Source organism: Rhamphochromis longiceps, linkage group LG12 (genome assembly GCF_057381845.1).
Source record: "Rhamphochromis longiceps isolate RC_006_pf linkage group LG12, R_longiceps_female_GT1.1, whole genome shotgun sequence".
In the NCBI taxonomy this organism is placed as follows: Eukaryota; Metazoa; Chordata; class Actinopteri; order Cichliformes; family Cichlidae; genus Rhamphochromis; species Rhamphochromis longiceps.
In genome coordinates, this window is record NC_140568.1 from 19130888 (window position 1) to 19158600 (window position 27713).

Consider the following 27713-nt stretch of genomic DNA (forward strand, 5'->3'; position numbering starts at 1 on the left):
TGGTATATAGTCCAGATGCATGAACTCTTGATCATTTTATATAAAGATGAGTCTAGTGTAGTTCAACTTTTTGTATCTGCTCCTGAACACCTTGTTTTGTAAATTGCTTTCTTGTAAAGTAGCACGCAAAGGTCACTTAGCCTATGTTGCCATCAGAGAATCATTTCAGAAGTAACTCTTTACTAAATGTAAATATGTGATGTTATTTTTGTGTTTTAACAAATAATGCAATTGTTAAAAAAGAATATATTAATAGGTGTCATTAGATATTTCCTTCCTTGTGTTCTAATTTGCCATTGTCATAGTGCAAACTATTGAAATGCCATCACCATATTTTTTTGTTTTATTTCTTTTCCTCACCTGCTTGGCAAAACAGAAGAAGAGTGTTCATTTCACACCTTAAAGGCTCTGTTTCCGTCACGTAAGTGAGCAACTGAGGATACCAAGATTACGCTCCCCTCGTCTAATGCAGATGTCATGGGTACCCTTAGTTTCTGGTATGCAACATGTATACTTTGTATGACATTCCTGTAGGTTGTTTTAGGAAACTTCTCTGTGTTACCAAAAAACTTGATGCTGTTTGTTGGTAGGACATAGAAACCCTAGCCAATGCATTAGACAAAAAAAGGTGTGGTATCTTCAGTTGTTTCTCTGAGTGTTGTACATGACAATGTCCGTCTCCTGAAGCAAGGCTCCTGCTGTAAGTCATGGTAAGCTAAAAGGCCATTGTTGCACAGCGACCCTCAAATCTGGAAAATAACAGTTCAAATTAGATATACAGTAAAATCACGGAAAAGCAGAAAATCGAGCAATTCTATGCAAAACCACATTCACAAAAATAAACATTTTAAACAAGCTTGTTTGGTTTTACACTTCAAATTGTCACGTTTTTTCTTCTTCCTGTAGCCAAATTTAGGATGGGTTTTGTTATTATTATTATTATTATTATTTTGCCTTTTCTTGTTTGTGATCTGGTTTTCAAATCAGTCCTAATCCTGTGAACCAAGATTAGCTAGTTGACGACCAAGAACTGGTTCTTAATTCAAGTGAGACTATGCAACTTTTGCTGCACAGCGACCACTGCAAATGGCACTGAAGGTGCCGTGCAAAACAGCTGCATTAGCATTTAGCTAAAATGCCAAGGCGGAAGCCTGACTCTGAGCAGTGGTGCATTTTATTTTGTGCTTTGACTTGTAATTGGACAAACAATTTTCTCTCAAAGGTCACGTAGACTAGCTTTCAAAATCACACTTCATTTTTACCCGTGTGTAAATTACTGTGCGTTGACACATGTATATACAAATGCAACTTCGTACAAATGTGATCTTTTGTCCTGTGTCTTCCCAAAGTGCAATTTAAAGGAGCCTTTTAGCTCATGATTACAGAAAAGGAAGAGTGGCTGGTGGTTTCTCTGTAACCCAGTTGTATCAGTAAATATGTATATGTAAGAGGGAGGAAGGTGAATGTGATGTAGATCTGTCCCAAAATGCAAATGTATCTTTTTATGTGAGAGGAACTGCCCCGCCTTTGACAGTGTTGGGAAATGTTGTCACCTTAAACTGATGTGGAAGTTAGTCAATGTCAAGTCTAAAATTCCATGTTCCTGTAGTTTATTCATAGCAGCTTCATTTAAAAAAAAAAGAAAAGAAAAAAAAGCTATATGTACAAACACTGTTTCTACCTGACAGAGTGGGTGGGGTGGGGTGGGTCAACATCCAGGGAGGGCAGTAGACTTCAGAGCTATGCTGGCCCAGCTGAGACAGAAAGGACTTAAGAGAAGGAGGGGAGTAGTGACAGGGGTGTTAGAGACGGTTGGCTTTTTAACACCCTCAACTGTCCCTTACGGGTCTCCCATTAGGTTCCATTGGAAAAATCGGGTCCGCCCAGAAGAGCAGCCTCTTCCACAGTGTGTCCACACATCCCTGGCTCTGGCCCCGCCACCGTGGGGCCCGGCAGTCCCATCAGGGCCCCAATGGACATGTACTCCTCCAAAAAGAAAAAGGGACTGCTCTCCAAAGGGAAGAAACTATTGCAAAGACTTGGCGCTGTAAAATAATTTCTTGACATACTTGGAGAGTGTCAGCCATATCCTTGTAGTGTTTTAAAAACAAACTCATCCAAATGCAGTGGACAGGTGGCATTTGTGAGCTTAGCAAATGCTTTATTCTTTTACATCTGTTGTACACTAGAATATTTGTACTTTGTCGAACAGTATCCACTCATATTTTCAAAAACATTTCATATTACGGTCCCAAGACCTCATAATGTCGGACGATGTAGTGATCTTACCTCCAACTCTCTGGCTGATGAGATTTTGCTGTAGAAAGGAAAGACTGAGCCTGCAGCGATTTTCATTTTCTGCTTGGTCAAGTGCGACACTTAAGAGACATCATGAGTCAAGTGTGTTGTACACAGAAACCAGAATGTCGTTCAAATACTGAGGGCTCACTTGAACCTTGGAGTCCAGTTTGAATTTGATGTGAAGATGGATTTGAGTGTCTTTGAGCTAGTCCAAAACAGCCAGTCGTAAATTGTACACAAGGTTTGCATGCGTTACTTCAGCACATTCCCTCCTGGCCCCTTCAGATCGCATACGATGCAACGGGGTTAGTGTGGAACCTGGAGCATGCAGTACTTTTAAGTCAGCATAGCTGACATACTGTGCAGTAAACGTTGACAAATCAGCAGAATTAACTCCTTCTCTTCTGCCCTACTTCAACAGCTGTGATATAGGCATATTTCCCTCCCCAGAGACGTGTCAGCAACAAGCACATACTGTATTTACTACAGGGTCTTTGCAGTCAAATCAGCCTAAATGACAATGCCTAGTATATCCAACCTCCATGTATTTGCCTTATAATTGCACAATGGGTAGTACTTTGTCCAGTAGAGCAGCGGTCCCCAACCTTTTTTGCACCACGGACCGGTTTATGCCCGACAATATTTTCATGGACCGGCCTTTAAGGTGTCGCGGATAAATACAACAAAATAAAACTAGTACCGGTACCAAAAAAACGAAAATTTATTCATAACACACGTGAAAAGACCAAGGAAAACTGAGTAAACGATAACAAAATAACCCTGAAAACTATACATTTCACACCTGAGCCTCAACTCTCGTGGCCCGGTACCGGTCCGAGGCCCGGGGGTTGGGGACCGCTGCAGTAGAGCATGCAGTTTCATGCCTACTATTCATTTATGTTACTTCATAAAAGGCGTTCGCAAATGTCAATCCCAACTTGTGACATGCAGGGTATTGTGTGACTGTTGTGTTTCCATGCGACAGAGCTTACGTAGAACTATTCAAGTCTCCAGTGTTGTCGTCCATTTATTGTTAAACCTCTCAAAAATAAACATTTTTGTAATCCTAGAAAAACTTTTGAAAATTCTCCCCCTATACCAAATTCATATGTATGGAGATTTTTTTTAAAGTTGACACTATACTCCCAAATTAAAACATGACTTTACAGTTGCATTAAAGAAATAGTTACTGTGCGATATGGCATCGGCAGATCAAATCAGCCATTGTACTGCGGTGGATTTCTAACATGCAACACTTCTGAGCTTCACTAAATGCTACAGGTTTGACTTCACAGTAGTAAACAGTGAGACACAAGGCTACCTCTATGCTGCCCCTCCTAACCCAAAATATATTTGATCTGAAATACTTTTCTTCAAGCCAATCCGTCAGTGATGCCTGTTCAGTGTCCCACTTTATGTTGGTGCAGGATACAAGTACTGTATATCGATATATCTATATATATATCTACACCTTAATGTAGAGTAGTGAATGTACAATGAATTGAAGGCCAATGTATTTTCAAAGCTGCCCTAAGGGATTGTGCAGATGTCCATCCTTGTGCGTGAAATGGAACAGTCCACCTCCTCCTACCTTACATCATTCAGTTTCCCCATTTCATCCTCCCATGCCGTTTAAATCCAGACTATTTTCTATACACAAGAGTTGAACTGAAACTGCCAAAAACAAAGAAGAAAAAAAAACAAAACAAGAATGTATGCAAAACATTCTGATGCTTTCTGTACAATTCTCGGCCAGACCGCCATCTGCACCTACAGTAAACTGATGAACACCTTTTTCCTATTTACGAACCACTTCCTCAGACATTGCTTCTCTTCATTTTGAGTGACTGTTGCTCTTTTTGTACTTTGTCCATTTGTAAAATTGTTTTTAAATGTTTATACTTGATTTTCAGACTGCCTTTTTTGTACATTTAAATTTATAATCAAACAGTTTAAGCTTTCCCCATGGTGTCTTGAAGACCATATTGTTTAAAAGTCTGCAACTGTGTGCTAGCTTTATGATAAGAATTATCAGCCTATATTGATGGTTACAAATTATTGTGTGGGTGTGCATGTGCAATCTTTTATATAAAAAAATAAATAAATTTGATATTTTGTAATGTAATATTGGACTGACTTGCTTTGAAATGCCAGGAATTACAAACAGATTTATTGATTTGTGAGTAAATGAATACAGAAAGTGTGACAGCATCTAGGTTAAATCTTGTGCTGCAAATGATAACAATAAAAGGCTCAAATATAACAAAACCAAAGATTATAGATACTCAACAAAAAAAAAAAAGACTTTCCCCATCACTTAAAGTATAACTGATCGAACTACTGCATTCAATTTGGCCTCCGAAACAACAACAACTAAGCTCAAACAACAACAACAACAACTAAATAAGATTTTCTATGCAAACTGGGCCTTTTTATCTTTAAAGGTAGAAAAGCTGGTCATCCAGCTTTATATTGGGCTCTTTGTGGATGCTCTGACCCACAAGGAAAGCCAACTTGTGGGCGTACTGGCAGGGAGCAGGCACTCTGATGATCCCCTAAAGCACAAAGAAAAACAATCAGGCATGACCAACACAATGCCAAAGCCAGTGACATTTACACAGTCGGGGAAAATTATTTGATCCCTGCTGAATTTATACGTTTGCTCACTTACACAGAAATGAAGTCTAATTTTTAATGGCAGTTTTATTTTAACAAATACAGAAAAAAAACATATCAGAGTTATGAATGGATTCACATGTCACTGAGTGAAAAAAAGTATTTGATACACAAGTAAAACACAAGTGGGTACTTGGTGAAGGAACTCTTGGCCAGTACAGCCGTATAGTCTGTCACCAGGTTTGCACACATCTCTGGAGTGATTTTGGCCCGGTCCTTTTTACAGAAACTAAATCCTTTAGGTTTCTCAGTTGCCACTTGGGAACTCAAAGCTTAAGCTCCCTCCACAGGTTTTCTATACAATTGAGGTCTGGAAACTGACTAGACCACTCAATGACCTTAATGTACTACTTCTTTGGCCGGTCATCATCATGGTGGAAGACTGATTCGGACTAGGGCTGCCACGATTAGTCGACTATCAAAATCGTCGACGACTAATTTAATAGTTGATGTGTCGTTTGAAGCTTTGTAAGATCCCAAAAGACGCAGGAATAAGTAGTAGTATTTAAGGGTGTAATAACGGACTGAAGCAGAAGATGGCAGCACTGCATGTACAAGGATGCCAGCTGCCGTTAAACCTTGAAGAAGAAGAAGCAGTGTCCCAGAATTCGTCGCGCGGCCCTGCTCAGTTTCTAACAATGGCGGCAGCTAGTTAGTTTTAATATTACTCTTATTATTCTTTCTGGGTCACAAAATAAACATTTAACATATTTTCAGGCGAGAATGTAGCTGTGTAAACTTCAAATATCTGCTCAGTTTATCAAGACACCACATATTTTCAAAAGCGCTCCGACGTTTTCGGAGACGCCTGTTACCCACCAGCTCGATAGCGAGCCGGGGTTCAAGGCTCACCAGAGCCGGTGAGAACACCGGACTCCCGGCAAATCGTTTTCAAACCCAACGCCGTCTTTCACTACTCAGGTTAAACATATATAAGTCAGTTAGATAACTTAAAAATGTTATCGTTTGGCTTTTTTTTATTTTTATTTTATTTGTTCCTGAGTAAATCGGTTTGGCTGAGATTAAAGTTATAGTTTTTACACAGCTGAATAAACATCAAGCAGACAACTGATTATCAGAAGTGTGAGATGCGCGAGAATATACTCCGGTGTCCTGTTATATTTTAGATAGCAAGGAGCAACGGCTGAGTTTATTAAACTCCACCGAAACAATCTGCAGATTTCACTAAACTTTAAACTATCATCTTGTCTTTATTTTTAGTTAACACATACCATAAACACTTAAAGCTGTAAACTAATGATAGTTATATAAGAGCAGATGCTGCTGGTGCAATAAGCTGTACGTTTTACGTCCAATGGATGCATGATCTGATTAGTCGACTAATCGCAAAAATAATCGGTGACTAGTCGACTATCAAAATAATCGTTTGTGGCAGCCCTAATTCTGACCCACCTTTAGTCTTCTGTGCTCTTATCGGAAAAACACCTCCAAAGTACAAAGTTTCCACCTTCATGTTTGACTGCAGAGATCATGTTCTTTGGTAATACTCTGCATTTCTTGTCCTACAAACTAGGGCTGCCACGATTTGTCGACTAGTCACGATTACGTTGACTATCAAAATCGTCGACGACTGATTTAATAGTCGACGTGTCGTTTGAAGCTTTGTAAGATCGCAAAAGACGCAGGAATAATAGCAGGATTTAAGAGTGTAATAACGGACTGAAACAGAAGATGGCAGCACAGCATGTACAAGGATGCCAGCTGCCGTTAAACCCCGAAGAAGAAGAAGCAGCTGTGTCCCAGAATTCATAGCGCGGCCCAGCTTAGTTTCCAACAATGGCGGTAGCTAGTTAGTTTTAATATTACTCTTATTATTCTTTCTGGGTCACAAAATAAACGTTTAACATATTTTCAGGCGAGAATGTAGCTGTGTAAACCTCAAATATCTGCTCAGTTTATCAGGACACCACATATTTTCAAAAGCGCTCCGACGTTTTCGGAGACGTCTGTTACCCACTAGCTCGATAGCTAGCCGGGGGCTAGGTCACTAGCGCCGTGAGAACACCGGACTCCCGGAAAATTGTTTTCAAACCCACCGCCGTCTTTCGCGACTCAGGTTAAATATATATGAGTCACTTAGATAAATTAAAAATGTTGTTGTTTGGCTTTTTTTTTTTTTGTATTTTATTTGTTCCTGAGTAAATCGGTTTGGCTGAGATTAAAGTTATAGTTTTTACACAGCTGAATAAACGTCAAGCAGACAACTGATTATCAGAAGTGTGAGATGCTGGAGAATATACTCCGGTGTCCTGTTATATTTTAGATAGCAAGGAGTTTATTAAACTTTACCGAAACAATCTGCAAATTTCATTAAAATTGAATAAACTATCATCTTGTCTTTATTTTTAGTTAGCACCTTAAAAGCTTAAAGCTGTAAGCTAATGATAGTTATATAAGAGCAGATGCTGCTGGTGCAATAAGCTGTAGTTTTACGTCCAGTGGATGATGATCTGATTAGTCGACTAATCGCATAAATAATCGGTGACTAGTCGACTATCAAAATAATCGTTTGTGGCAGCCCTACTACAAACACAGCGGGTTGAGCTGATGCCAAAGAGCTCAATTTTGGTTTCATCTGACCGCAGCACTTTCAAAGCGTTCTCTAAATCATTTAGTTGTTCACTGGCGAACTTAAGATGGGTGTGCCATGTGCCTTTCTGGTGTCCGTAGTCCCAGCTGCCTTCAGATCTCTAACAAGCTCCTGGCATGTAGTTTTGTGCTGATGACCACCTTTCTTGTGCACCCCATGAGCAAAGATCGTATGTGGAGCTCCAAACCGAGGGCAACTGATGGTCATTTTATATTTCCAGATAATTGCACCAGTAATTGTCACCTTCTTACATCCCATTCCCCGTTTGTCCTTTGACAGCTCTTTTTCAATTACTGAAAAATATAATTAATTGAAGAAATTGATTCTGTAGACAGGTGTGCTTTATAATTAGACACTCTTGAACTCCTTGATTGTAATTTGCCAATTTGAGTCAGAATTCTGGCTGGGTTGTAGGGGATCAAATAATTATATCACTCATTGATTTTTGACTGATATTCTCCCTCCATTAAAATTAAATTGTATTGCTTTGTAAATTTCTAAATTAGAGTCGATCATTCAAAAATGTCATCATTTAATGAAAACTCCTTAAAAACACTGAGGAGAAAGACACCTGATTATGACCAGTTTAGATGAAGACAACATTTTCAGTGTAGAAAGATTTCTACTCAAAAAGGTCACTCTGATGCCAGCCTACCTGCCAGTTGTAGTACATGTGGCAGAGCTTGTAGGTGAGCCGCTGCATGTGATCTGGCTTGAGTCCACTGGTGTCATACACGACATTGTAGTGGGTTGGTGAGACACTCCCACTGCGAACAGCTTGGCTCACAATATAGAAGTCATACCTAGAAAACAAACGTGCAACAGTACTGTCACAATACAACTGCTCCTATGTAAATATCAAAAGACCGTTAACAGCTTAAAAAAAAAAAAAAAAAAAAAAAAAAAAAAAACCCGCCCCCCCTCAAAACAAGACGTACCACTCTGGCCGGGTGACCTCTGCGTCAACGATGGTGCCAGGAGGAGGATTGGACACCTTGCCATTTATGTGGGCGAAAAACCTGCTGCTTATGCGCTTCTTCACCACCACCACACTCAGCTTTGGGCTACAACAAAAGGACAGAGGCTCTGGGAAAACCTGACACTTCTACTAAATAATCTCAACTTTGTTCTTTTGATGCTCAGGAATAAATACTAACAGCACTACAAAAATGTCCATGTTCCAACCAGTCATTTTACTTTACTGTCCTTACAATTCTCAAATCAAAGGAAGGAATCATGTATGACCATTTGTGTTATCAAATGCAAATTTAACTGCCTCTGAGGGCAACCGTTTTTAGAGATTTAAAAAACACCATAACCGTTGGAGATGTAAAAACTCACTTGTAGTCTTGCCCCATTGACTTGATGGAGTCCATGATCTGCTGAACCTCATAGTTCACCACACTGTGCAACTGCCCATCCCCCACTCCGTCTCGGTAAACGATGATGCGTGAAGGCAGACAGCCATTGAACCTCAAATACTCTTTCAGGGCAGCTGGAAAACAAAGTGTTAAGACAGTTTCTGAGATCCTCTGTGTATTTAAAAGTAAAAGTTTTTGAAATGACAAAAGAAACTTGCCACTCAAAGTCTTCTTCAGCTCATCCATGATCTCCTGACCTTTGTGCTGCAGCACACACTTTGAGAACCACCTTGAAAAACATTTGAATCATTAACTGTACTATTGCATTTAAAGGCTGGGAAACCCCACACACACACACACACACACACACACACACACACACACACACAAAAACGCCAAGTGAGGCCTTGTTTGCACATGTTGAACATAACCGAGAGCATTGCACTGCTCCCAGTGTGAATTCCCAACTCAGTTACAGAAACCAACCTGCTCATGCTTTGGTTGAGACTGGCCACTAGAGCACCAATAGACCTTTTCCCAGCAGCGGTGTCATGGTAGCAGTCGATGCCCACGATCATCAGCTGTTTGAGCTGCACAAACATGACAATATCACAAGGGGTTGCCACAGCAGGTAGCTCCAGATGTATGACTTAGCAGATTTTCTTTCTTTTTCTTAATGTTGGACAGCTACAGAACCATAGATGATTTCTGCACCTCCAGAGATCAAACTGGGGATCTATTTTTAAGAAGTCATCCCAAGGACAGTCAGAGGCATTGTGAACCCAATCAAACCAGTTTTGGATGAAAGGGAAAAAAAAAAAAAATACATTCTCATCTAAAGCACCAGAAAGTTTAATCAATTCAAAAGTTACTACTCTTTGCTTTCCAAAACACCTTAAACTTTAATCTCTGACATCTGAAGTATTTAGTTTGTGTGGGACTTACAGGGATTTCCACACTCCAGAGTTCCCCTCCCATCTTGCAAGCCATCTGCAGCGCAATCTTTGTAGCTATAGTCATGAGTGCCTGAGGTCGGCTGAGGGTACGGGCCACCACACACTGGCTGGGAGTGGGGCAGTCCACACAAAGGAACTTCTTAACGCTGTCATACTTATCCTTCCTGTTGTTGGGGAGGACTACCACCACCTAACAAACAGAAACACCTTGAGGTCTGGTACCGCTTTGGGAAACGTCAAAATTAAGATCCCTGATGGCAAAAATGCAATGTGACATAACTACAATACACTGACCTGCAGTTTCTGTCAGTTATAAAAAATGGCTACAATTCGAGCATTTAAATGCAAATGTGGTTCATAAAAAACATTTTAGACCTGAAAACTGAAATGTAAATGTACAAGTGTGTGCACTTCACACATCACCAACCATCTCTATCTGGGGTCCAACACTGTGCCGCAGGGCTGCGAGGAGAGATTCCTGATGATCTTCATACTGTATCCTACAGAAAAACAAGGATGCACGATAACGTTTGTGAATTAAAAGACAAGAAAAAAAAAAAACTACAAGTGTTACAGTCAAAAATTTCACTTTACATACGTGACAGTCCATTGTGATAAAAAAAAAAATGTGTTGCAGAAATACTTAAAAATGCTAAACTCACATGACAGGTTTTCCCATGGCGATTCCCAGTGGGCCTGAGACTCTGCTGAGAGTCTGTAGAAGAGAACTGGCTTCATTGCCGTTACGACGGGTGTGAAAGAGGAGCCAGTTGTTCAAGGGAGGAGCGCTCATCACAGCTAATCCACGCATCTCTTTGGCCCAGTCAGCGGCCCAGGGGTTGTAGTCATACTATGTGATAATTATATTAAACATATTAAATGAGCCCTTAAATGTATCCGTTTAATTAACTGAGAAGAAGAAATTATACCGATCTTGACCCCTGGTAAATCCTCTCCACAGGGAGGACTCTGCCAGCCAGATTTAGAAGTTGCTTATCAAAGCTGAGTCCCCACTTATCCAACTCGGCTTGCGCGTCAGCGTTCCTGTGAAATAATTTAAGCTGTAAATCAAAGCCAGGAATCTTACAGACAGAACATAATGACGAAGAAATTTGCAGTCAACTTTTGAGTATATTATCAGAACACCCAAAGTGTGTCTGAGATGAAGACAACTTCTAGGAAAAAAAAAATCAGAGCTTTAATTGTCATGATCAATTGAAAATATATGCCTCAAAAATCACTTCTCTTAAGCACAGTATAGATGTGACAAGTCCAGTATTAACACTAAATCATTGTTTTATATATTATTGCCTAGCTATTAAAGACCACCTAGGCAATAACTCAAAACAATCCGTTTATTTCTATTCTGATTCTACTAGTGACTGTCACCTACCTCTGTATATTAGTGATAAATCTGTTGAGGCGTCCCTCCCTCTGCTCTGGGGTCAGTCTGGTGTGGGTACTCAAGTCCTTCATGATGCTGAAATCAGCTCGCATCTTATCAGTCAAGCCTGTTAAACACAACCAATCAAAATGTAAAATATCCAATTCCTATAAAAAGTTAGTTATAATAAAACAACTTCCTTGTAAAACACATCTGAGGCCAATGTTTCAGGTATCAGAATAAACAAACTAAATACCTTCTTGTGGATTACTTTTAGTGAATCTAACTGCAAACATTTCTGACTTGTACCTTGTTGAAAGTGCTACATACATGTTTGTAAGATTAGCATTGTAACTTTAATGCAGACGGACTGAGGTCCTTAGACGTGAAGCGTATATTTACAGATGCCTGCAGATGAACAAAGAGGCACATTTATCCGAAAAGGGCCAAATGGCACAGAATAAGGTTAAACCTGTTAGGTAGCACAGCTCTGGGATAAGCATGGCTGGACCAGGAGGTGGCGCTCCAGCAGGACCCATCCTCTTCACATAGCTGATCAGCAGCACCTGGTTTTCATCAGTGATGTCCAGGCCATATTGCTAAGAACAGGAAGTATAAATATTTGAGTGTGGACTGAAACTGAGGCAATTTACCATAAAGTTACTACTTGCAGCACTTTAAAAACTTTGCACCAGTGACACTAAATGCAAATTCTTTCTTAAATTTTGCATCTGAATTTTAGCCCTTTAAATAGTTAGATAATTTTAGTTCCATTTCTTATATTTGCCTTTGCCAGTAATTGTCCATGTAATGAGAACTTGAGGGCTTTTTTTTTTTTTTTGTAATGTTGAGTGCACAATACCCACACTCTTGTAGTAGTTCTTAAAGGAAGTGTCAGCATCTCCCCTCTTGAATGTGTTGCTGGGAGTGTGATCCCAAGCAATACCATCAATCCGGTAGGTTTTGTTGTTGTACCTAAACATTAGAAATAAACACAAGTAGTAAGTCACATATGATTACACATAAGCACTGTGAAACTAATGCATCAGCGCACAGGTGTCGAACTCTAGGCCTCGAGGGCCGGTGTCCTGCAGGTTTTAGATGTGTCCTTGATCCAACACAGCCAATTTAAATGGCTAACTTACTTCCTAAACATGTCTTGAAGTTCTCCAGAGGCCTGGTAATGAACCAATCATTTGATTCAGGTGTGTTGACCCAAGGTGATATCTAAAACCTCCAGGACACCGGCCCTCGAGGCCTGGAGTTCGACACCCCTGCATTAGAGTGATACGCATCACAAGTACAAAAACAAGATGCTAAATGCAAATCTTACTTCGTGAGGATTATGAGCCCGACAAGCTCCTTCTCACAGATCTCAGTAAAGCGTTGACTTCCACATTGCTGCCTCAAGTTGACCATAAAGTCGAGGACTGTCTCACTGCGCAGCACCTTGTGGCTCACGTCAGTGCACATCATGATACAGGACTCGTACTGCAAGATGTTGGTGGTGTACCCTGGCCAGATGGTCAACCTAGCATAAAATTTTAAATAAATACAAATAATAATTATTTTTTTAAATTACGTAATTTCTAAAACCGTTAAGAATACATTGCTTTTACTTTGACATTTATGAGGAGTTTAAAAGTTTCAGATCTAACCGACACCATCAGGTTTTAGAGGAAATTGTTTTAGCTCGTAATGTTTTTTTTAAATACCTGTTGATAAGCAAATACCCCCCAAACCCTTTTCATCTGGCAACTATGCCAGGCACAATCATGTATGAGTGGGCAAAAACTGTGAGGACTTTGCCTGCAGACGGTCGATGTTACTGTGTACTGAGAAAAATAAGTTCATTCATGTTGATACATATAAAAACTTTTGCAGTTAATGTTAGGCCTTAAATTTTAATATAAGAAAAAACAAAAGAACTATACTTGTGCTGTGGGATGTTAAGGGGATCACTGGGGCTGTAGTAGTTGCGTCCAATCTGCTGCATGTTGAGAATTCTCAAAATCCTGTAGACATTAAAGCTTCCAGTCATCAAAAATACTTTGGTGAGTTGTACCAACGTCAAAATGTTTGCAATTAAATGCAACTATTTACTTTACCGATCAACAATCATAAACTACGAATCAGTTGCAAATCACTTCATTAAATTGGCAGACGCATTCGAAAAATATTGCTGCGCATCACTTTTTAAAAAGAAGCTCTGAAAGGTGGAAAGCTTACCTTCGGAATATGATATTGTAAAACTGAATGCACACTGGTGAAGAGGGTGGCAGTTCATTCGTCAGGGTGATTGTTATCTGAACATTCTCTCCATTTCTGGTCTTGCTATAGACCACAGTCTCCTAAACACGAGGGTTAGACACTGGATAAGAGGAAAATCCAGGCTTGTCAAAAGACTACAACTTTCCAAGCCACCAAGCAACGCCTTTGTCAACTCCTGTGCCATTTATAATATAACAACTACTACTTTGAAAGAATTACAGGAATTCAGTGTTTTGCAATCAATAACTCCAATCTCTCAAGAGATTAACACTAACCTGATCATTCAGGCTGACTGATTTATGGAAACCAACTCTTTTTACAATGATAACGAACAGGCAATTCCATCTGCGTGCACAAACACTTTCTTCATAACGCGCGATGTTTGGAGCATCACAGTACCTTGCTGTGCAATCTGTTCGGCAGAAAAAGCAGAGCTCCATCGAAGCTCCGTGCTGAGCCAAGTGTTTCCTCGTGCTGGAAGAGGAGCGCAGATCTCAGGCGTCGCGACTCCATTTGTGGTTTGAAGTCCACATGGTACTGATACAGAACCCACTGAGGGCGGGACAGGATGCGAAAGAAGTTTGCGGTCAGCTGAATGGGATTACCAGTTACTCCTGAGGAAGTGAACACACACAGAATTTTAGTAGTAATTTTCAAACCTCACAGATTACAGAAAGTTACATTTGGCATCGTTTCGATTTAAAACTACTGACCACATTTGGATTCCTTCACATGCTCCATTGCCTGCCTCGTGTTAACGCCTGCATCATGAAAATCCCGGCGGCGTCCACCTCTTTCTCCAAGCTTCACCTGCTGAAATCCAGCTGAAATCTGTAGAAGAGCTAATGAAAACAAATGAAGACTGTTAACAGTCCACATGCACTAATATGAATGTAAAAAAACAACAAGGCAATAGTGTCGGTCTACAAATATATAATCTGCATTTTACATTTCTAGCAATGCACAGAAAGTGTTATCGAATCGGACTGCCTTATTTCTTTGCACAATTAGAAGAGATGGTTTCCTCTGCAGTGCAGTCCTCATCAGTTTACATTTTTAACTTTACTTATAAATGGAGTAAAGAAAGGACAAACAAAGATATTTAACAGAAGAAATGTAGCTCGACTTTTTGTTTGACTGCACCTTCTGCACTGAAGGGTCCTGGAGCACCTTTCTGCCTCCCTCTACCACCCAGGTCCCCCGCCTCTGGGGGAGGGGCAGCTGCTGGTGCCGGCTCTTGGGCCTGACTCTTGAAGAAAAAAAAACAAAAAAACAAAACAAAAGGAAGGTTGGAGAAGTGACGTCGCTTTAAGCATGGTCATTCTTTTCACGAGAAGGAACTTAACTCTGCAGACACATTTTTGACAATTACTTTTAATGTGCGCATCCAAGAATGAGATAAATATACCAGAGAGAATGTTTTCCCTTTACATTTTCCACAGCACATTAATGCTGCAAGTTCTCAGTATTTTCTGTAGTAAATAAAGAATTACGCTTGGAAAACGTTTTTCACACCTCGGCTTGTTTCTGCATTTTATGCAACAGGGTGAGACAAAATTATGTAAAATCATTTTAATCTGGAAAAATTCAGATTTAAAGTCCAACTTTAGAAATGACTGCCACTGTGTGCCGTTTCACTTTTAACAGGTGAGAAGAACAATTACGTTCTGTAAATGAAATGCTGAGCATGTTTTATGCAGTACATGTCTTTTTCAAAGAGTATGGGCAATGACAACAGTGAGTCCTGTGGATAATGGAGAGAATTCCCACTGTGACAAAAAAAAAAATAAAAAATGCAGAAATGCAGTCCTGACACATCATTTTTCTTAGTTTCATGAGTCACTTCCATTTTATTTATACAGAATGGGTTAACAGCTAATTATTTCAAGGTATTTTATATAGTGAGGTAGATCTTGATAATACAAGCACAAAAACAAATGGAGCAACCCTGCTGGTGCATGTTTGAGGCAAATTTCAGTATAGAGGGAAAAATACTGGCAGTCGGCACTGCCATCCCTCAACCTTTTAACTCATATGGTACCAATTTGAAAAGCCTAGATGATTTCCTTCTCCAGTTTTGAATTCACAAACTTGTCCAGTGCGCATGCCCAGCGGTGTGAGGACATCCTATAAGCCTTTTCCGGGTGAGGGGTACAAAAGAAATAACAAAAAAACCCATAATAACTTGTTGGCATTACAGATACAGACCATTGGGTAATATAAGGCTTGGCACAGTAAATATCAGCCTGTTGTCTTTCTATCGGCCATGCGGCCTAAGCTGTATGCACCACTGACCCCTGCTGAATCAAAGTAGTTAACCAGCGTGTAACGGGAATATGATTTTTTTTAAAGGATTATTTAACAGTAAATTCAAAGGTGTCCTTACCGCTCCAGGTGCTGCAGTCTCCTGCCCACGCGCTCTTCCTCTGGATCTCGCTCGTGCTCTGCCAGTCATTTTCGCCCCCTCTCAATTTTTTCGGCTGATGAAAAGCGATACTCTAAATTTTCAGCGATTAAAAAAATGCAATTAATTTTTGCCAACCAAAATTTACCGTTGCAAAAACATCAAGGCCCTCTACTTTTACCCCGCCGCCATTTTGTGATCAAGTAGAATCGTTACACCTGATGCTAGCTAATGACCACATGCTAACGAGAAATCCGATTTTTGTGTACGATTGTTTTACAGAATAAAATGTGACATTCTTGTTTGCACATTAATTGCATGCGTTATCCAAGATTTTGACTGTAAATTGTAGCGTTTTTTGTCAAATAAATAGAGACCAATGCGTTAGCTAATTAACATCTGCCCATTAACGGTAAGGCTATCATTAATCGATTTCAATATCAACTTTAAGAGTCACTCTCAATATTTACTGTCGTTTTCAACACATGTTGTATGATATTAACTAAGAATACTCACTTTATTTTTTTCTTTTCTTATTATAAACCGTCCTAACTTTCCCTTACAGCAGGTGTCCCGGTCAAAGAGGAAAATGAAATGTGCACAATGTACTTATAGGCCGCATCACTGAAAAAATTAATACGCTACTGAGTTTCATCGACTTTCTCAACAAACGTCTTGAGATTAAATAATGTATTTAATCCACATATCAACCATATATTATAAGTATATTATAATTATATCCGGGCAAAACGGACCCATCCATGACGGGATACCTGTAATTACAAAATGCACTCCCCCCCCCCGAACTATGTTTTTAAGCGGAGTGGTTTAACCTGATACGGTGGTTGTGTGTGCATTTTTTTAAAATAGTGTGATTTCAATTTTGGCCACTAGATGTCAGCAAAGCTGTAGAATTAAATTTACAGACTCAGGATGACCGCTAATACAGTTCATCCAGCCTCTGATGCGGGCCTTAAACATATGGTTGCTGGTTGTTGGCCTGAGATTTCACCCGACAGGCCAGTAAGAACCTGTAAGAATGTTTCCTAAAGAATGTTTCCTAAAATTTCACCTTGACAAGGATGACTTAGAGTGTGTACACCATATAACATAATCTATAAAAGATTATCTTCTTAAAAATAGCCTATCAGTTCTTTTAGCTAGTATTAAACCGAATGAAGGTGAACAAAAGAGGGCTGTACAACTCACTGAATGAAAGTCAAGTGATAACTGTGAGTGATCTTTTCATGACTATATAGATGAGGGCCTTTTTCCAAGGCAATGAAGGCTTTGTGTCATTCAGTTTCTGTGCAAATGTAAACTTATCACCATGATGACAGAAATGTTAATCCAGAAGTGTGTTAAATGGCTTACACAAAGTCAGCAGTTTCTTTCAAGGCCTACCTAATCATGAGCCATTATTTCCTCACAGACTTTGCCTCTCTTCTCAACATCTCACCATTTAAAACACAACTTGGCACCTCAGAGGGCATTTTTTTTAGGAAGATGTACGCAAGTCTTTCATGTCTGAGATCTAAGAGTGATTACATATTCAGACCTGAGGGATGAATCTGCGAGGACCTGCTTTAGTCACTGTTTACCTGCTGGAAGGAGACTGAAGGGAGCTAAAGGCAGAGACATCAGTGTCATCAAGTCAAATTGTTTGGTAAAAAACAGGAAAGGATGTAACAATCTAAAAAGAAAACCCCCAAAAAGCAAACCTCCACTATGATGTATGTCTCTGTAAGCTCATTAACAGCTACAGATGCAATTCAGCATTACTCACAACATGCACCTCCAAAAATGTTCCAGTACTGTAAAAGCTTTGATAAAGGAGGAGAAAAAATCTTTAAAAACCACCCTATCTCTTAAAAAAACAACAAAGGCCACTGAAAAAAGAAAAAAACGGGGGGAAAATGAAAGAAAAAGAAGAAAACGGGGCCAGAGAGAGGACTGCAAGCTGAGTGGTGTGAGGCTGAGAAAGGTGCACCCTGCCAGGGACGTTGATGAATGCGCTTCAGGCTTCAAGCTCGCCCTGCAGCCCCCAGCGGTGCGGATTCCACGCTTACGCTAATCATGCTCTGCGAGATGCTACGGCCTCGAAGCTGATGAAAGGAAACACGCAACACAGTTAGGCTATCAAAACTGCCTGCACAGTCACAAACACACACTCATCACTCCTGCATCTATCATCAACACAACCGAGAACATCGTCATCGCCGTCAAGAACGTGTCTTCATATTGATATTCATAGTTTTCAACCTAATTTCCTACTTTTGTCATTTAAAAAAAAAAAACCCAAACAGGATCAAAGCTTTCCTTCAACATAAATCGCAGTGGCTCCATTAAGCTCGAACCCCTGATTGCAAAAACCAGAACAAGAGGGGATTCTGCATATTAGGGATCTACCGTGCCACAATGTCAGTAAGCGGGTTAGGAAAATTAGATTATTCTCTTCCCGGCCATGGAACCTAATCTGCTCCACATCAGCGTGTTCCCCTTTAAAACAATCATGAGATTTCATACAAGCGGCACGACACTACAGGCATATTTTGCATGCCATGTCTAAGCATTTTAAGCTTTTTTGTGGCCTTAGGGGTTGAGGTCGGAGCTAGAGATGCACTTCACGGCATGAAACAAAACAGAAAAAGATTGTGGTCGGGGGGGATGCAGTAAAATGACTTTGCATTTCATGATGCCAGGCTCCTTAAAATGATGCAGCCATGCACTGTATCACAGGGGTAAAAAAAAAAAAAGTTATTTTTCTCCACGGGTATCCAAAGCCCATGCAGAAGAAGCAGTCAAAGCAGACACATAGTTTGTAAAATCTAAAACAAACTGTGTTGGTCTATTTATAATGAAGACGGAAAACAGTTTCCGGCTTTGTTAGTGATGCCGCACAGCTGGTGTTGTCAGAATCGCTGAGGTTCAATACCAACAATCAGTCCTCCGGAACAAGGAGACGATCATTTCCAAGCAGTCGAAAAATGCCAAAGAGAACGCTTTTATTCATCAATACATTTGAGCTTTTGTTAAATTTACAGATTAGATTATGCTGTACCACCTTAAATCATTAATAAGCTATAAATTGTACTCCTACAAACTTAAATACAATATGAAAAAAAGAAGAGGAGAAAATATTATAAAACACATCCACTTATTGGAAAAGACATTAAACCAGAGTAATAGCTTTGCACATATTTCAGCATGCAATCTGTGAAAGCGCTGCCATCCTTTATCATATCCAACCGTGTGGATGTGCACACCGAGATAAACAAGCAGTATCGAATATTTAAGTCACAAGATTCTCTTGTTTGATGTTTTAACTGAATACCCTTGAATATTTTGAACACACACTGGTATTAACAGTGAAATGAAGAATGAAGACGGCTGAGAAAACTCAATGTGCTGCTCTGCGTTAGCCCTGTGAAGGAAGAGTGATCTGTTCAGGGTGTAAACCCCATTTTTCCCAGTGTCAGCTGAGATGCGTTCAGTACTCCTTAACCTTAACTTGGATAATGGAATATTTAAATTATCATAATCAGAGTGCGTCTAGTAGTTGATATCCTTGCAGTTTGAAGCCCTGGTGCAGTTATCAGGAGTGTGTATGTTCCTACAGTGCCTGCATCTCATGTGAAGTTACTGGCTGTGTGAATAGACCCAGACACTGGTTGATGACTGGATGAATTTTCTATGTACTGTGAAACTTAAAATTACTTTAAAGTAATGAAGTATGTTGGTTCAGCTTATTGTACTCAGCTTGTCTCCCTCCCTTCACTGAGCCTCCTTCTGCCTAACGTTTCCCTCAGTTAAAAGGGAGTTTTTCTTTCCCACTGTCGCCAAGTGCGTGCTCATCGGGGGTTGCTCGATTGTTGGGTTTTTCCATATTACTGTAGAGTCTTATAACATTAAGCGCCTTGAGCAGACTGTTATTGTGATATGGTGCTATATAAACAAAACTGAAATGAATAGAGCTTCCCTGTTTTTTAATGTTGAAGTTGTTTCTCTGGGCAACTAAGTGTCTGGTGGAGGAGAGAGACAGGATCTTACTGGACAAAGCAAACCTTAACAGTGGCTTAATTTTATTGTGTGTGCTTCGGATGTCGAGGATTTTACATCTGACTTAAATCATTGTCCGCGCAACACTTTCGAGCAAAGCCGACAACTATATAAATAATACTTTAAAAACCACAAAGCACGGCTGAATTGTCAAACTGTTTAAACCAAAACATTTACTTGTCGTGAATATACAAAACCCTTTTTTCATAAGTGAGCCTTCCCCTTATCCACACTTCCTGCAAGCATGAGCTCCAAGGACATACCCTATTCAAGCTTTTTTTTCCCTTTAGTACTTGGCAAATACTGTTTCCTGTTCATTTGATTAAAAAAAGAAAAAACCCCTCTGGCTTGTGGCGGCCTTGACTTGTTAGAGATTATTTGTGTACATAGATACGGGACATCTGGGTAGAGAAAAAAAAATAGGCCCCGATGTATCCACTGAATACTATAAAGGTGAAAAACTGTCAATCTTTTTTTTGAGTTTGCTATGAGGAAGTGATAGCTGTAAGCTTGTTTTTAATACTGTGTTTATGAATATACCTGACATGTTCAGACCCTACCCAGACCAACCTTTTTTCTCCCTTTCTTGGGGGAAGAGGCAGGGGGTTGGCAGGAGGAGGCCTTTGCTGACCATAGCAGACTCCTGCAGAGGCTGAACCCCCCTCCCTTGGTGCTGGCCTCAGTGAGGATCCCATGTGATCTCTGAAAAGTCAACAAGGGTTGGTCCACAGCTGGGCCGCAGGAGAACAGAGAGCAGACACGTAGCAACACCCTCCTACTGGGAGCAGCCGAGCAAAGGGAGGACTCAGGACCTGCATGGGAATCTACTGTCTTCCTCCGTGAAATGTGAGCAGACAGCAGGGTGGAATCTTCCCCAATTCAGTTTTAGCGCCCATTTTAGTTTCCATGCATGTTGGACTCCATCACCTCGTCTTTTCCAAGCAAACTCCCCATGTGCGGCAAAAGCCACTGCACAATGGACACACGGTGGATTTAATTTCGAGCTAAGATTAAGTTGCCTTCAGCATCACTGAAACTTTCTGAGGATTTCGAGTTAAAATCTCAGTGGTTATGCTTCTCCGTAGTCAGTGGCATTGGTTTGAACAAAGGTGCAGTGAAGCATCAGCAGCAAAGAATCTAATAAGCACAATGTGGGAATAAAGCAGAGGGGAGTGAGCATCAAAGGCAGCCAGGCACAGCATGACTGGCATCAGTCTGAACTCCCAACCTAGGACACTCAGCATGCTCTTCAGCAATTGCCCCCTTTAGACCAGTCCTGGGCAGTAATTAAAACCATCATTCCCACTGCCTCGGCATCTCATTAGCCACAGGACCCCAGGCTTTCATCCCTACTTGTCCATAAATATCACAACTCCGCACCAGCAATGATGAGTCCCACAAACCAAAACACACGTCCGTAAATCCTCGGAGCTGAACAGAGCATTATCTGACTATCATCCAACTCCAAAGGAACTGCGGGAGATCACAGAAGCTGGTCTATTCATGTCCACCGTAATTATTAGTGCACCAATCAGAGATAATTTGGCAGGAAACTGTCACCCTGCTGTTGGCTGATTAAATCTACCTGTGCAGCAAACAAAAACTAAACGCACATATGAAAGAGAAACCAAAGTGTAGCGTGATGCATTCCCTCTGCAGGGGAACAAAAAATCCTTTTTGTTTTTTCTGTTTTGTATGATTTTGTTTTCAGCTGCAAACATCAACCAGTGTTTGCGACGGAAACATCAAAAAAAAAAAAAAAAAAAGAGGAGAAACTGATACATTTGAAACTCCTACCCTTTCACTATCAAAGGGAGGATTTGAAGTGGGCGAGTATCGGTTGCAGTGGTCAGATTTAGCACTTTGGCTGTAGATAAAAAGAAACTCTTCTTCCCATGTTTAATTCAGTATGAGCCATGACTAACTCATGTAATATACTGGGCCTCTGAAGTCAATCGCAGGCTGCTTCACTTGCTTTGTGCCGGAGACAGAAATGAATGTACCTCAGCACAGCACAGCGCAGGCTTGCGAGTCAAGGAAATATGTCGCGATAGGTTTATTTTACACCCTGCTAAATCAGTTCTTTAGCATAGCAGCAACGCAGAGCTGTGCTAAAACCGTAATCCACTGCATATTATTAACCTACTTGGCATCACTGCCAGGATGTTTTAGTGCATTAGGATAAACGCAACAGAGCTAATGGAAGAGACAGGGGTGTAAATAAAAGCATTGTTTCTTTGAGCTAAGCAGTGCCTGTCTGTCACTGGCCAGTTCTCAAAACACATAGTGTACACTGCCTATGGTTTTTAATCACAGAGTAGTTTATCAAAGATATTTCAAATTGCTGCAGATGAGGTTTGGAATATATTCTCTGATCCTCTGAAGAGCTGCTAAATATTTGCAGGAAGCCCCACCCAAACACACAAAGCCAGGCCAGTCTGTTCTTACAGAGTGCTGTCACACGGCCCTCACAAACATGACAGCCACTCCTTCTGCTGCACAAGTATGCATGCATGCATGTGTGTAGTGTATGTATTTGAAATGGAGTCACCCCATTCTTTGGCCATGGGAAGCCTCTGATCTTTTACTGGCACAAAGACTTGTGCAAGAGGAGGATGAGCTCCCAACCTTTGTCAACATCCACCCTGAATGCGCTGCTTTTTTCGCTAACCGCAGTGCATTGTTTATGCGAGTGTTTGCGCAGAAAAAAAGGCCTTCATGCCACAAGAACCATTATAGATCAGGTCCCTATTTTCTCTTCAGCGCCATTATGAGTCAGTCAAAATTTAAACCCAACCAGAAGCTGGTTCTCAGCCAAATTCAGCTAACTGACTCTCTCCCGCTCTGTTTCTTTGAGAAGCCTTTGATGTTAGCAGGGGGCTTTTGCACTCGCAGTGATGGTAACGAATGATACTTTAAGCGATTCTTTTTTATCCGGCGAGCTTAATGAAAGATTAATGGGTTTGATATTTTCCCTTGTTTATATTTTATTTAAAAAGTAAGCCGTGGTCCTTGGAACCTGTTAAAAGCTTCTTGGTAATGAGTTTATGGATCAGTGGAAGTCATATTGTCTTTGGCTCAAAACACAATAAGAAGTGTCGATTGTCTTTTTAGTAACACTGTCTTTACATAGAAAAAAAAAACCCACTGACCTTGAGGGCTGTGCCTACATCTTTGCCTGATATGGATGGAGCACATATCAGATATCAGCTAAGATGTGTTCATTTCCATATGTCCTAATTCAGCAGCAAGAGTCTCCACATTGCACTCTATTTCACAGTTCAAAGGAGGAAATTATTCAGATGCAGTGGATTTTGCAGTGACAGTCTTTAGATTTTCCCGCATAACACGTCTCGCTAAACAGACGGGTGGTGCATGATTTGATTATTTAGGGGAAGTGCACAGCTGACTGCTCCGAAATCTTGGTGGACTTTCTGTTATTCGGCAGCTAACTTTTTATTCTATATCGTTTATTTTGTTTACATAGATTTATTTTGGGGACAGCTGAAGAAAGACAGGAAGGGCAGAGAGATGGGGGGAGGACGTGGAATCAAACCATAGCCGCTGTGGTAAGGACAGAGTGCAGAAAGGACAGTGACTCAGACTGAATATTTATGGCTGTGGTCAGAAGTTTACATTCACTCATCATGGGCAGAACAATCAGAACTATGGGAAAGTCCAAGAAACTATGCTATGAGAATTATGCTAGAAGCTACCAGAAGTGTCAGGTTGAGGTGCAACCAGCTAAAGGACATTTAACCAAATTTCAGTGTGTGTGCATGCATTTACGTGCCTGTGTGGATTACAGAAAATCGGAAATGAATTCAAACATGTGCACCCAATTCTTGCTTTTGAAAGTCATTACAGATGCTGTACAATGAGTCTGCCTTGCAAAACGAACAGTTCAAAGAAATCATTTAAAGGCTCAAATTACCATGACATTCCTGCTCGTGATGAGTGCGTTTAAACTTCTGAACAAAACTGTATGTTAGGCTGCAGTCACTACTCATTTAGGTAGTCACTTAAATGGTTCAGGACTTGTGACATTCAAGAATCAGTGATATTTGCAGTTTTTGAGATTTGTTTTTCTAATTTTTGCTACATTAATGGGATTCTCTTCTTCTCTTTCCCTTTACAATCACATGCCTGTTACGCTTGCTACATATAAACATGTATACATTGTATTTTTGCCGTCGGCAGCAAATATTTTTTCATCGTTCATTGTGAATTCCAGGAAAGAGGTGCTCATCAGTTGTTTCAGTAAATGCCTCCAAATAACATATGCTTATGTTTAAGACACAAAAACCTTCTCTCAGGCATAGAAATTGTAATTGTTCTCTGCAGGGAGCAAAAGAAGAAGCAGTGTGGTGCTGTTTGTTTGGCACTTCCTGCTGACACGTCGGTTCTTTTTAACCTCGTTGCATGTGCTGCACAAGCAGAAGAACTCAAAGCTGTTCTCTAATGTCTTTTGTGGCTCTAAAGGGATGTTACCTAAACCCTGACGAAGGAAGTCATTGACTGATCACCATGGGAGACTATGGAAAATGAAGGAACGAGCTTGCATTTAGATTTTTGGACAGGGACTAAAAAGATATACCTGCTGCTGAGCCTGTGATGTTGACCAGTCATTTGAAACTTTCCAAATAGATTTAAAAAGTAACAATTTAAAAGAATCATCATTATTAAACAATAAACAGAGAATTGACAACCAATCATTATGTTTATTGGTGCTATTTTGATATTAGTTTCTGATAGATATAATGCTATTTTATGTATTTGTTAATGATGATTAAATGTGGCAATAATAAAAGTTGAATTGCTGCTCTTTCTAAGGGTGTTAAATTAGTGCAGTGATAGAGAAACCCTTACCTCCTGCTCCTCACACACGGGTGCTTGGACAGGACCTTGGTGTCACATTTTAGCACACTTGCTACTCATAGTAGTAGTAATGGCATAACCCAAAACCTGAACATCGAGAAAAGCGGGAAATCAACTGTGTTATTAACTGCATTCATTTTAGCCCACTTTTTTTTTAACTTACACACTTTTTTAAAGCAAGTATTATAAACATTAGACTCATTTTTATGACAGCCATCCAAATGCATCTTAACCCTTTACAGAGTTTTTTAAACACCAGTTTCAGCTTGCTCCATTAATCTGATAAACTTCAATTATTAACCAATTAGTAAAGATTAATAATCCTACTGTAATAATTTAACTGAGAGTTAGACTGTTTAATTAAGTTGAATTAATGAAGTGTCATAAATAATAACAGTGATGAATCACAGTGAGAATGATGCTTTGATACAATACACTGCAATCCTGCCTGTTCCAATTGACTCTTGCTGAGCCCTTTAATGCACAACCCCCCCCCCCCCCCCTTCTCTTTTGTTATACATTCCCTGTCATCTTTCAATTATCCACATTCAAAATGAAGGTAAAATGACTCACAGACTGCTTTTCCGAAATGGGAATTAAAATGAGGCATTTAGATATAATGTCTATCGGCATAAGTGGCAGTTTTAAGTTATATAACATGATCTGACCAATAAAACAAATGTGCCGACTACTCTTCGAGACCACTTACAACACCACAGTAGTCCACAGCATACACAGTGGCTTGTTAATAGTGCTGTGATGATAGTTGTGGCACATTTTGAACAGAATCTTAAATTCTGAGGAAAATGGAAACAAGAATAATGACATCTGCCCACATCAGCAGTGGAAACAACCATTGTTTCTGAAAGTATGTTGCTTACTGCTTTTAAAGTGTACCCAGAGGACCAGTAAAGCACCCAGCATAGTCCAGCTACCACAACCACAGCTAGGAGGAGAAGCCTTAGTGACAAACTGCAACAGCGTATTTGTGTTTTTGACCGGAAGAAAAAATAAATAAAAGAAAGAGAAAGAGGAGACTGCGGGGAGCATTTAGGAGGGAACAGTGTGCTTCTGAGTGTCAGGGCCTTCACTGGCCCTGAGGCCAACAATCTCTCTCTTCACTTTCTCTTCACCCCACTCTTCCCAACCCCCCACCCCCACCCCACCTCTTGCTCTGTGATTTATGTCTAATTACAGTGCAAACCGCAGCAGCCGTCAAGTTCGGATGGGGTGAGGCACAGACATGCCCCATCACCTGAGAGCAGCAACTTACTAGTTCTGCTGCAAAATACAGCTGCAATTTTCCCTTCAACCTAATCTCCCTGACGCTGGCTCTAGAAACATATTTGTGTGACAACAAGACACTGCACAGACCTCCTGCCAAACATAAGTGGGCTCGAATTACTGACAGAATGTAGAGAAAGTATATTCATTAAGCCAGATTAGTTACAGTTAAATGGTTTTTGCTCTTCTCATTGAGCCACTGATATCATTTGAACAAAAGATACAATAATAGACAGAATAATGCACATAGCATCATCTAACTTGTCATGAAACAACAATCCTTACTCCAGCAGCTGATAAACTGCATCTAAAACTCTCAATCGGATCCCACACAAAAGGGAAATGTGCTGTTTCTGTTGCTATGAGTTATGGGAAAAGATGCCCGTGAATTTTCGCTGCCTGCTCTTCTTTGCACTGTATATGTATGCGGATGTCTATGACATGCCGGGCATTGTCAGCGTACAGAATGCCCTCTTTGGCAGCCCCCTCGGTGAAACAGCACAGAAAGTCAAGGAAAAGAAAGGAAAGCGAGGAAGAAGGCAAGAAAGTGCCCACATGAGTGTGACATAGGGCTGCTGGACTCATTTGCTCACCATGACAACCATGCAGAGTGGAGGCGGAGGGCCGGGGGACCCCTGGCTTTCCGGGCCAGTACAATACGGAGAGGCACGGCTGTCTTAACCCCGGTGACATCCCCGTTGTCAGCGGGTCAAATGCTTGAATATCAATGAACTGACTCCGTGCCCCTTGTAGTGGTCCTCAAAACTGTCCAGTTCACATAAGAAGCTCTCGCTGTTCTCTCTGACCTCTCCTGACCTGCTTCCAGCCTCTTGCTGCATTCACACTTACACCACAGGGTTAAACAACACTTAATCAACACACACGTGCATTGCTGCTTCCAGTTTATTTCTTGTCTGCTAGAGTAATTCCCAACCAGTTTGATTCCCAACCAGTAACTGGCAATGAAATTACCTCTGTAGCTTAATGCTATATAGAAAATATGTGCTAAAATAACTAATTTCAGCATTAACGGTGAATATATTTATTTAAAACTATATTTATATGAATTAAATCTGGCTTACACACACTGATTACACAGTAAAAGTTAGTAAGTGTAAAGAAATGTCTAATGATCTTAGAGAAGCAATTGTTGCCGCCCATCAATCTGGGAAGTGTTAAGTAAGGCAATTTCCAAACAACCTGAAGTTCATCATTCTACAGTGAGAAAGTGGAAAAGCATTCAAGACAGCTGCTAATCTTCCCAGGCGTAAACATGCCAGCAAAGTCACACCAGCATCAAGGTGATCAAAGAAACTGGAAAAAACCCAAGCATGGTGGTAGCAGGGTGATGATTCAGGCTTGTTTTACAGCAGCGACACCCGAGTCAAAGTTCAGACCTTAACCAGACTGAAACGCTGTGAAAGGAGCTTAAAAGAGCTGTGGATAAACAAATGACTGCAAACCTGAGTGAACCAAATCACTGAGATGTGACACACTGATAAAAACAAACAGAAAATGATTCATTAAA

General features: G+C 40.4%; 2 protein-coding genes across 3 annotated transcripts in view; one reads left to right on the forward strand and one right to left on the reverse strand.

Moving 5' to 3' along the window:
* The window catches only part of rimbp2b (RIMS binding protein 2b), a 108354-nt gene extending 107498 nt beyond the window's left edge, over positions 1-856 (forward strand). Inside the window, exon 30 of the mRNA XM_085425073.1 lies at positions 377-856. Within this exon, the coding sequence (XP_085281199.1) occupies positions 377-403 (27 nt within the window). The 3' untranslated portion in view covers positions 404-856. The remainder of the gene's footprint in view (positions 1-376) is intronic.
* Positions 857-4443: 3587 nt separating this feature from the next.
* Positions 4444-16565, reverse strand: piwil1 (piwi-like RNA-mediated gene silencing 1). 2 transcript variants are annotated; one of them, XM_085426922.1, is made up of 21 exons: positions 16481-16565; positions 15947-16058; positions 14704-14809; positions 14274-14402; positions 13960-14174; positions 13519-13640; positions 13224-13304; positions 12623-12820; positions 12156-12264; positions 11762-11888; positions 11299-11416; positions 10835-10949; positions 10568-10755; positions 10333-10405; positions 9895-10095; positions 9436-9539; positions 9168-9238; positions 8930-9083; positions 8527-8652; positions 8244-8391; positions 4444-4856 (listed from the first exon to the last, which is right to left on the reverse strand). In XM_085426922.1, the coding sequence occupies exons 2-21, from the start codon at positions 16013-16015 to the stop codon at positions 4740-4742; spliced, it is 2571 nt and encodes an 856-aa protein (XP_085283048.1). In that variant the 5' UTR covers positions 16016-16058; positions 16481-16565; the 3' UTR covers positions 4444-4739. The 2 variants fall into 2 exon arrangements, with proteins under 2 accessions (XP_085283048.1, XP_085283049.1); XM_085426923.1 differs by lacking the exons at positions 14704-14809; positions 15947-16058; positions 16481-16565 and adding an exon at positions 14510-14589.
* Between the last annotated feature and the right edge of the window lie 11148 nt (positions 16566-27713).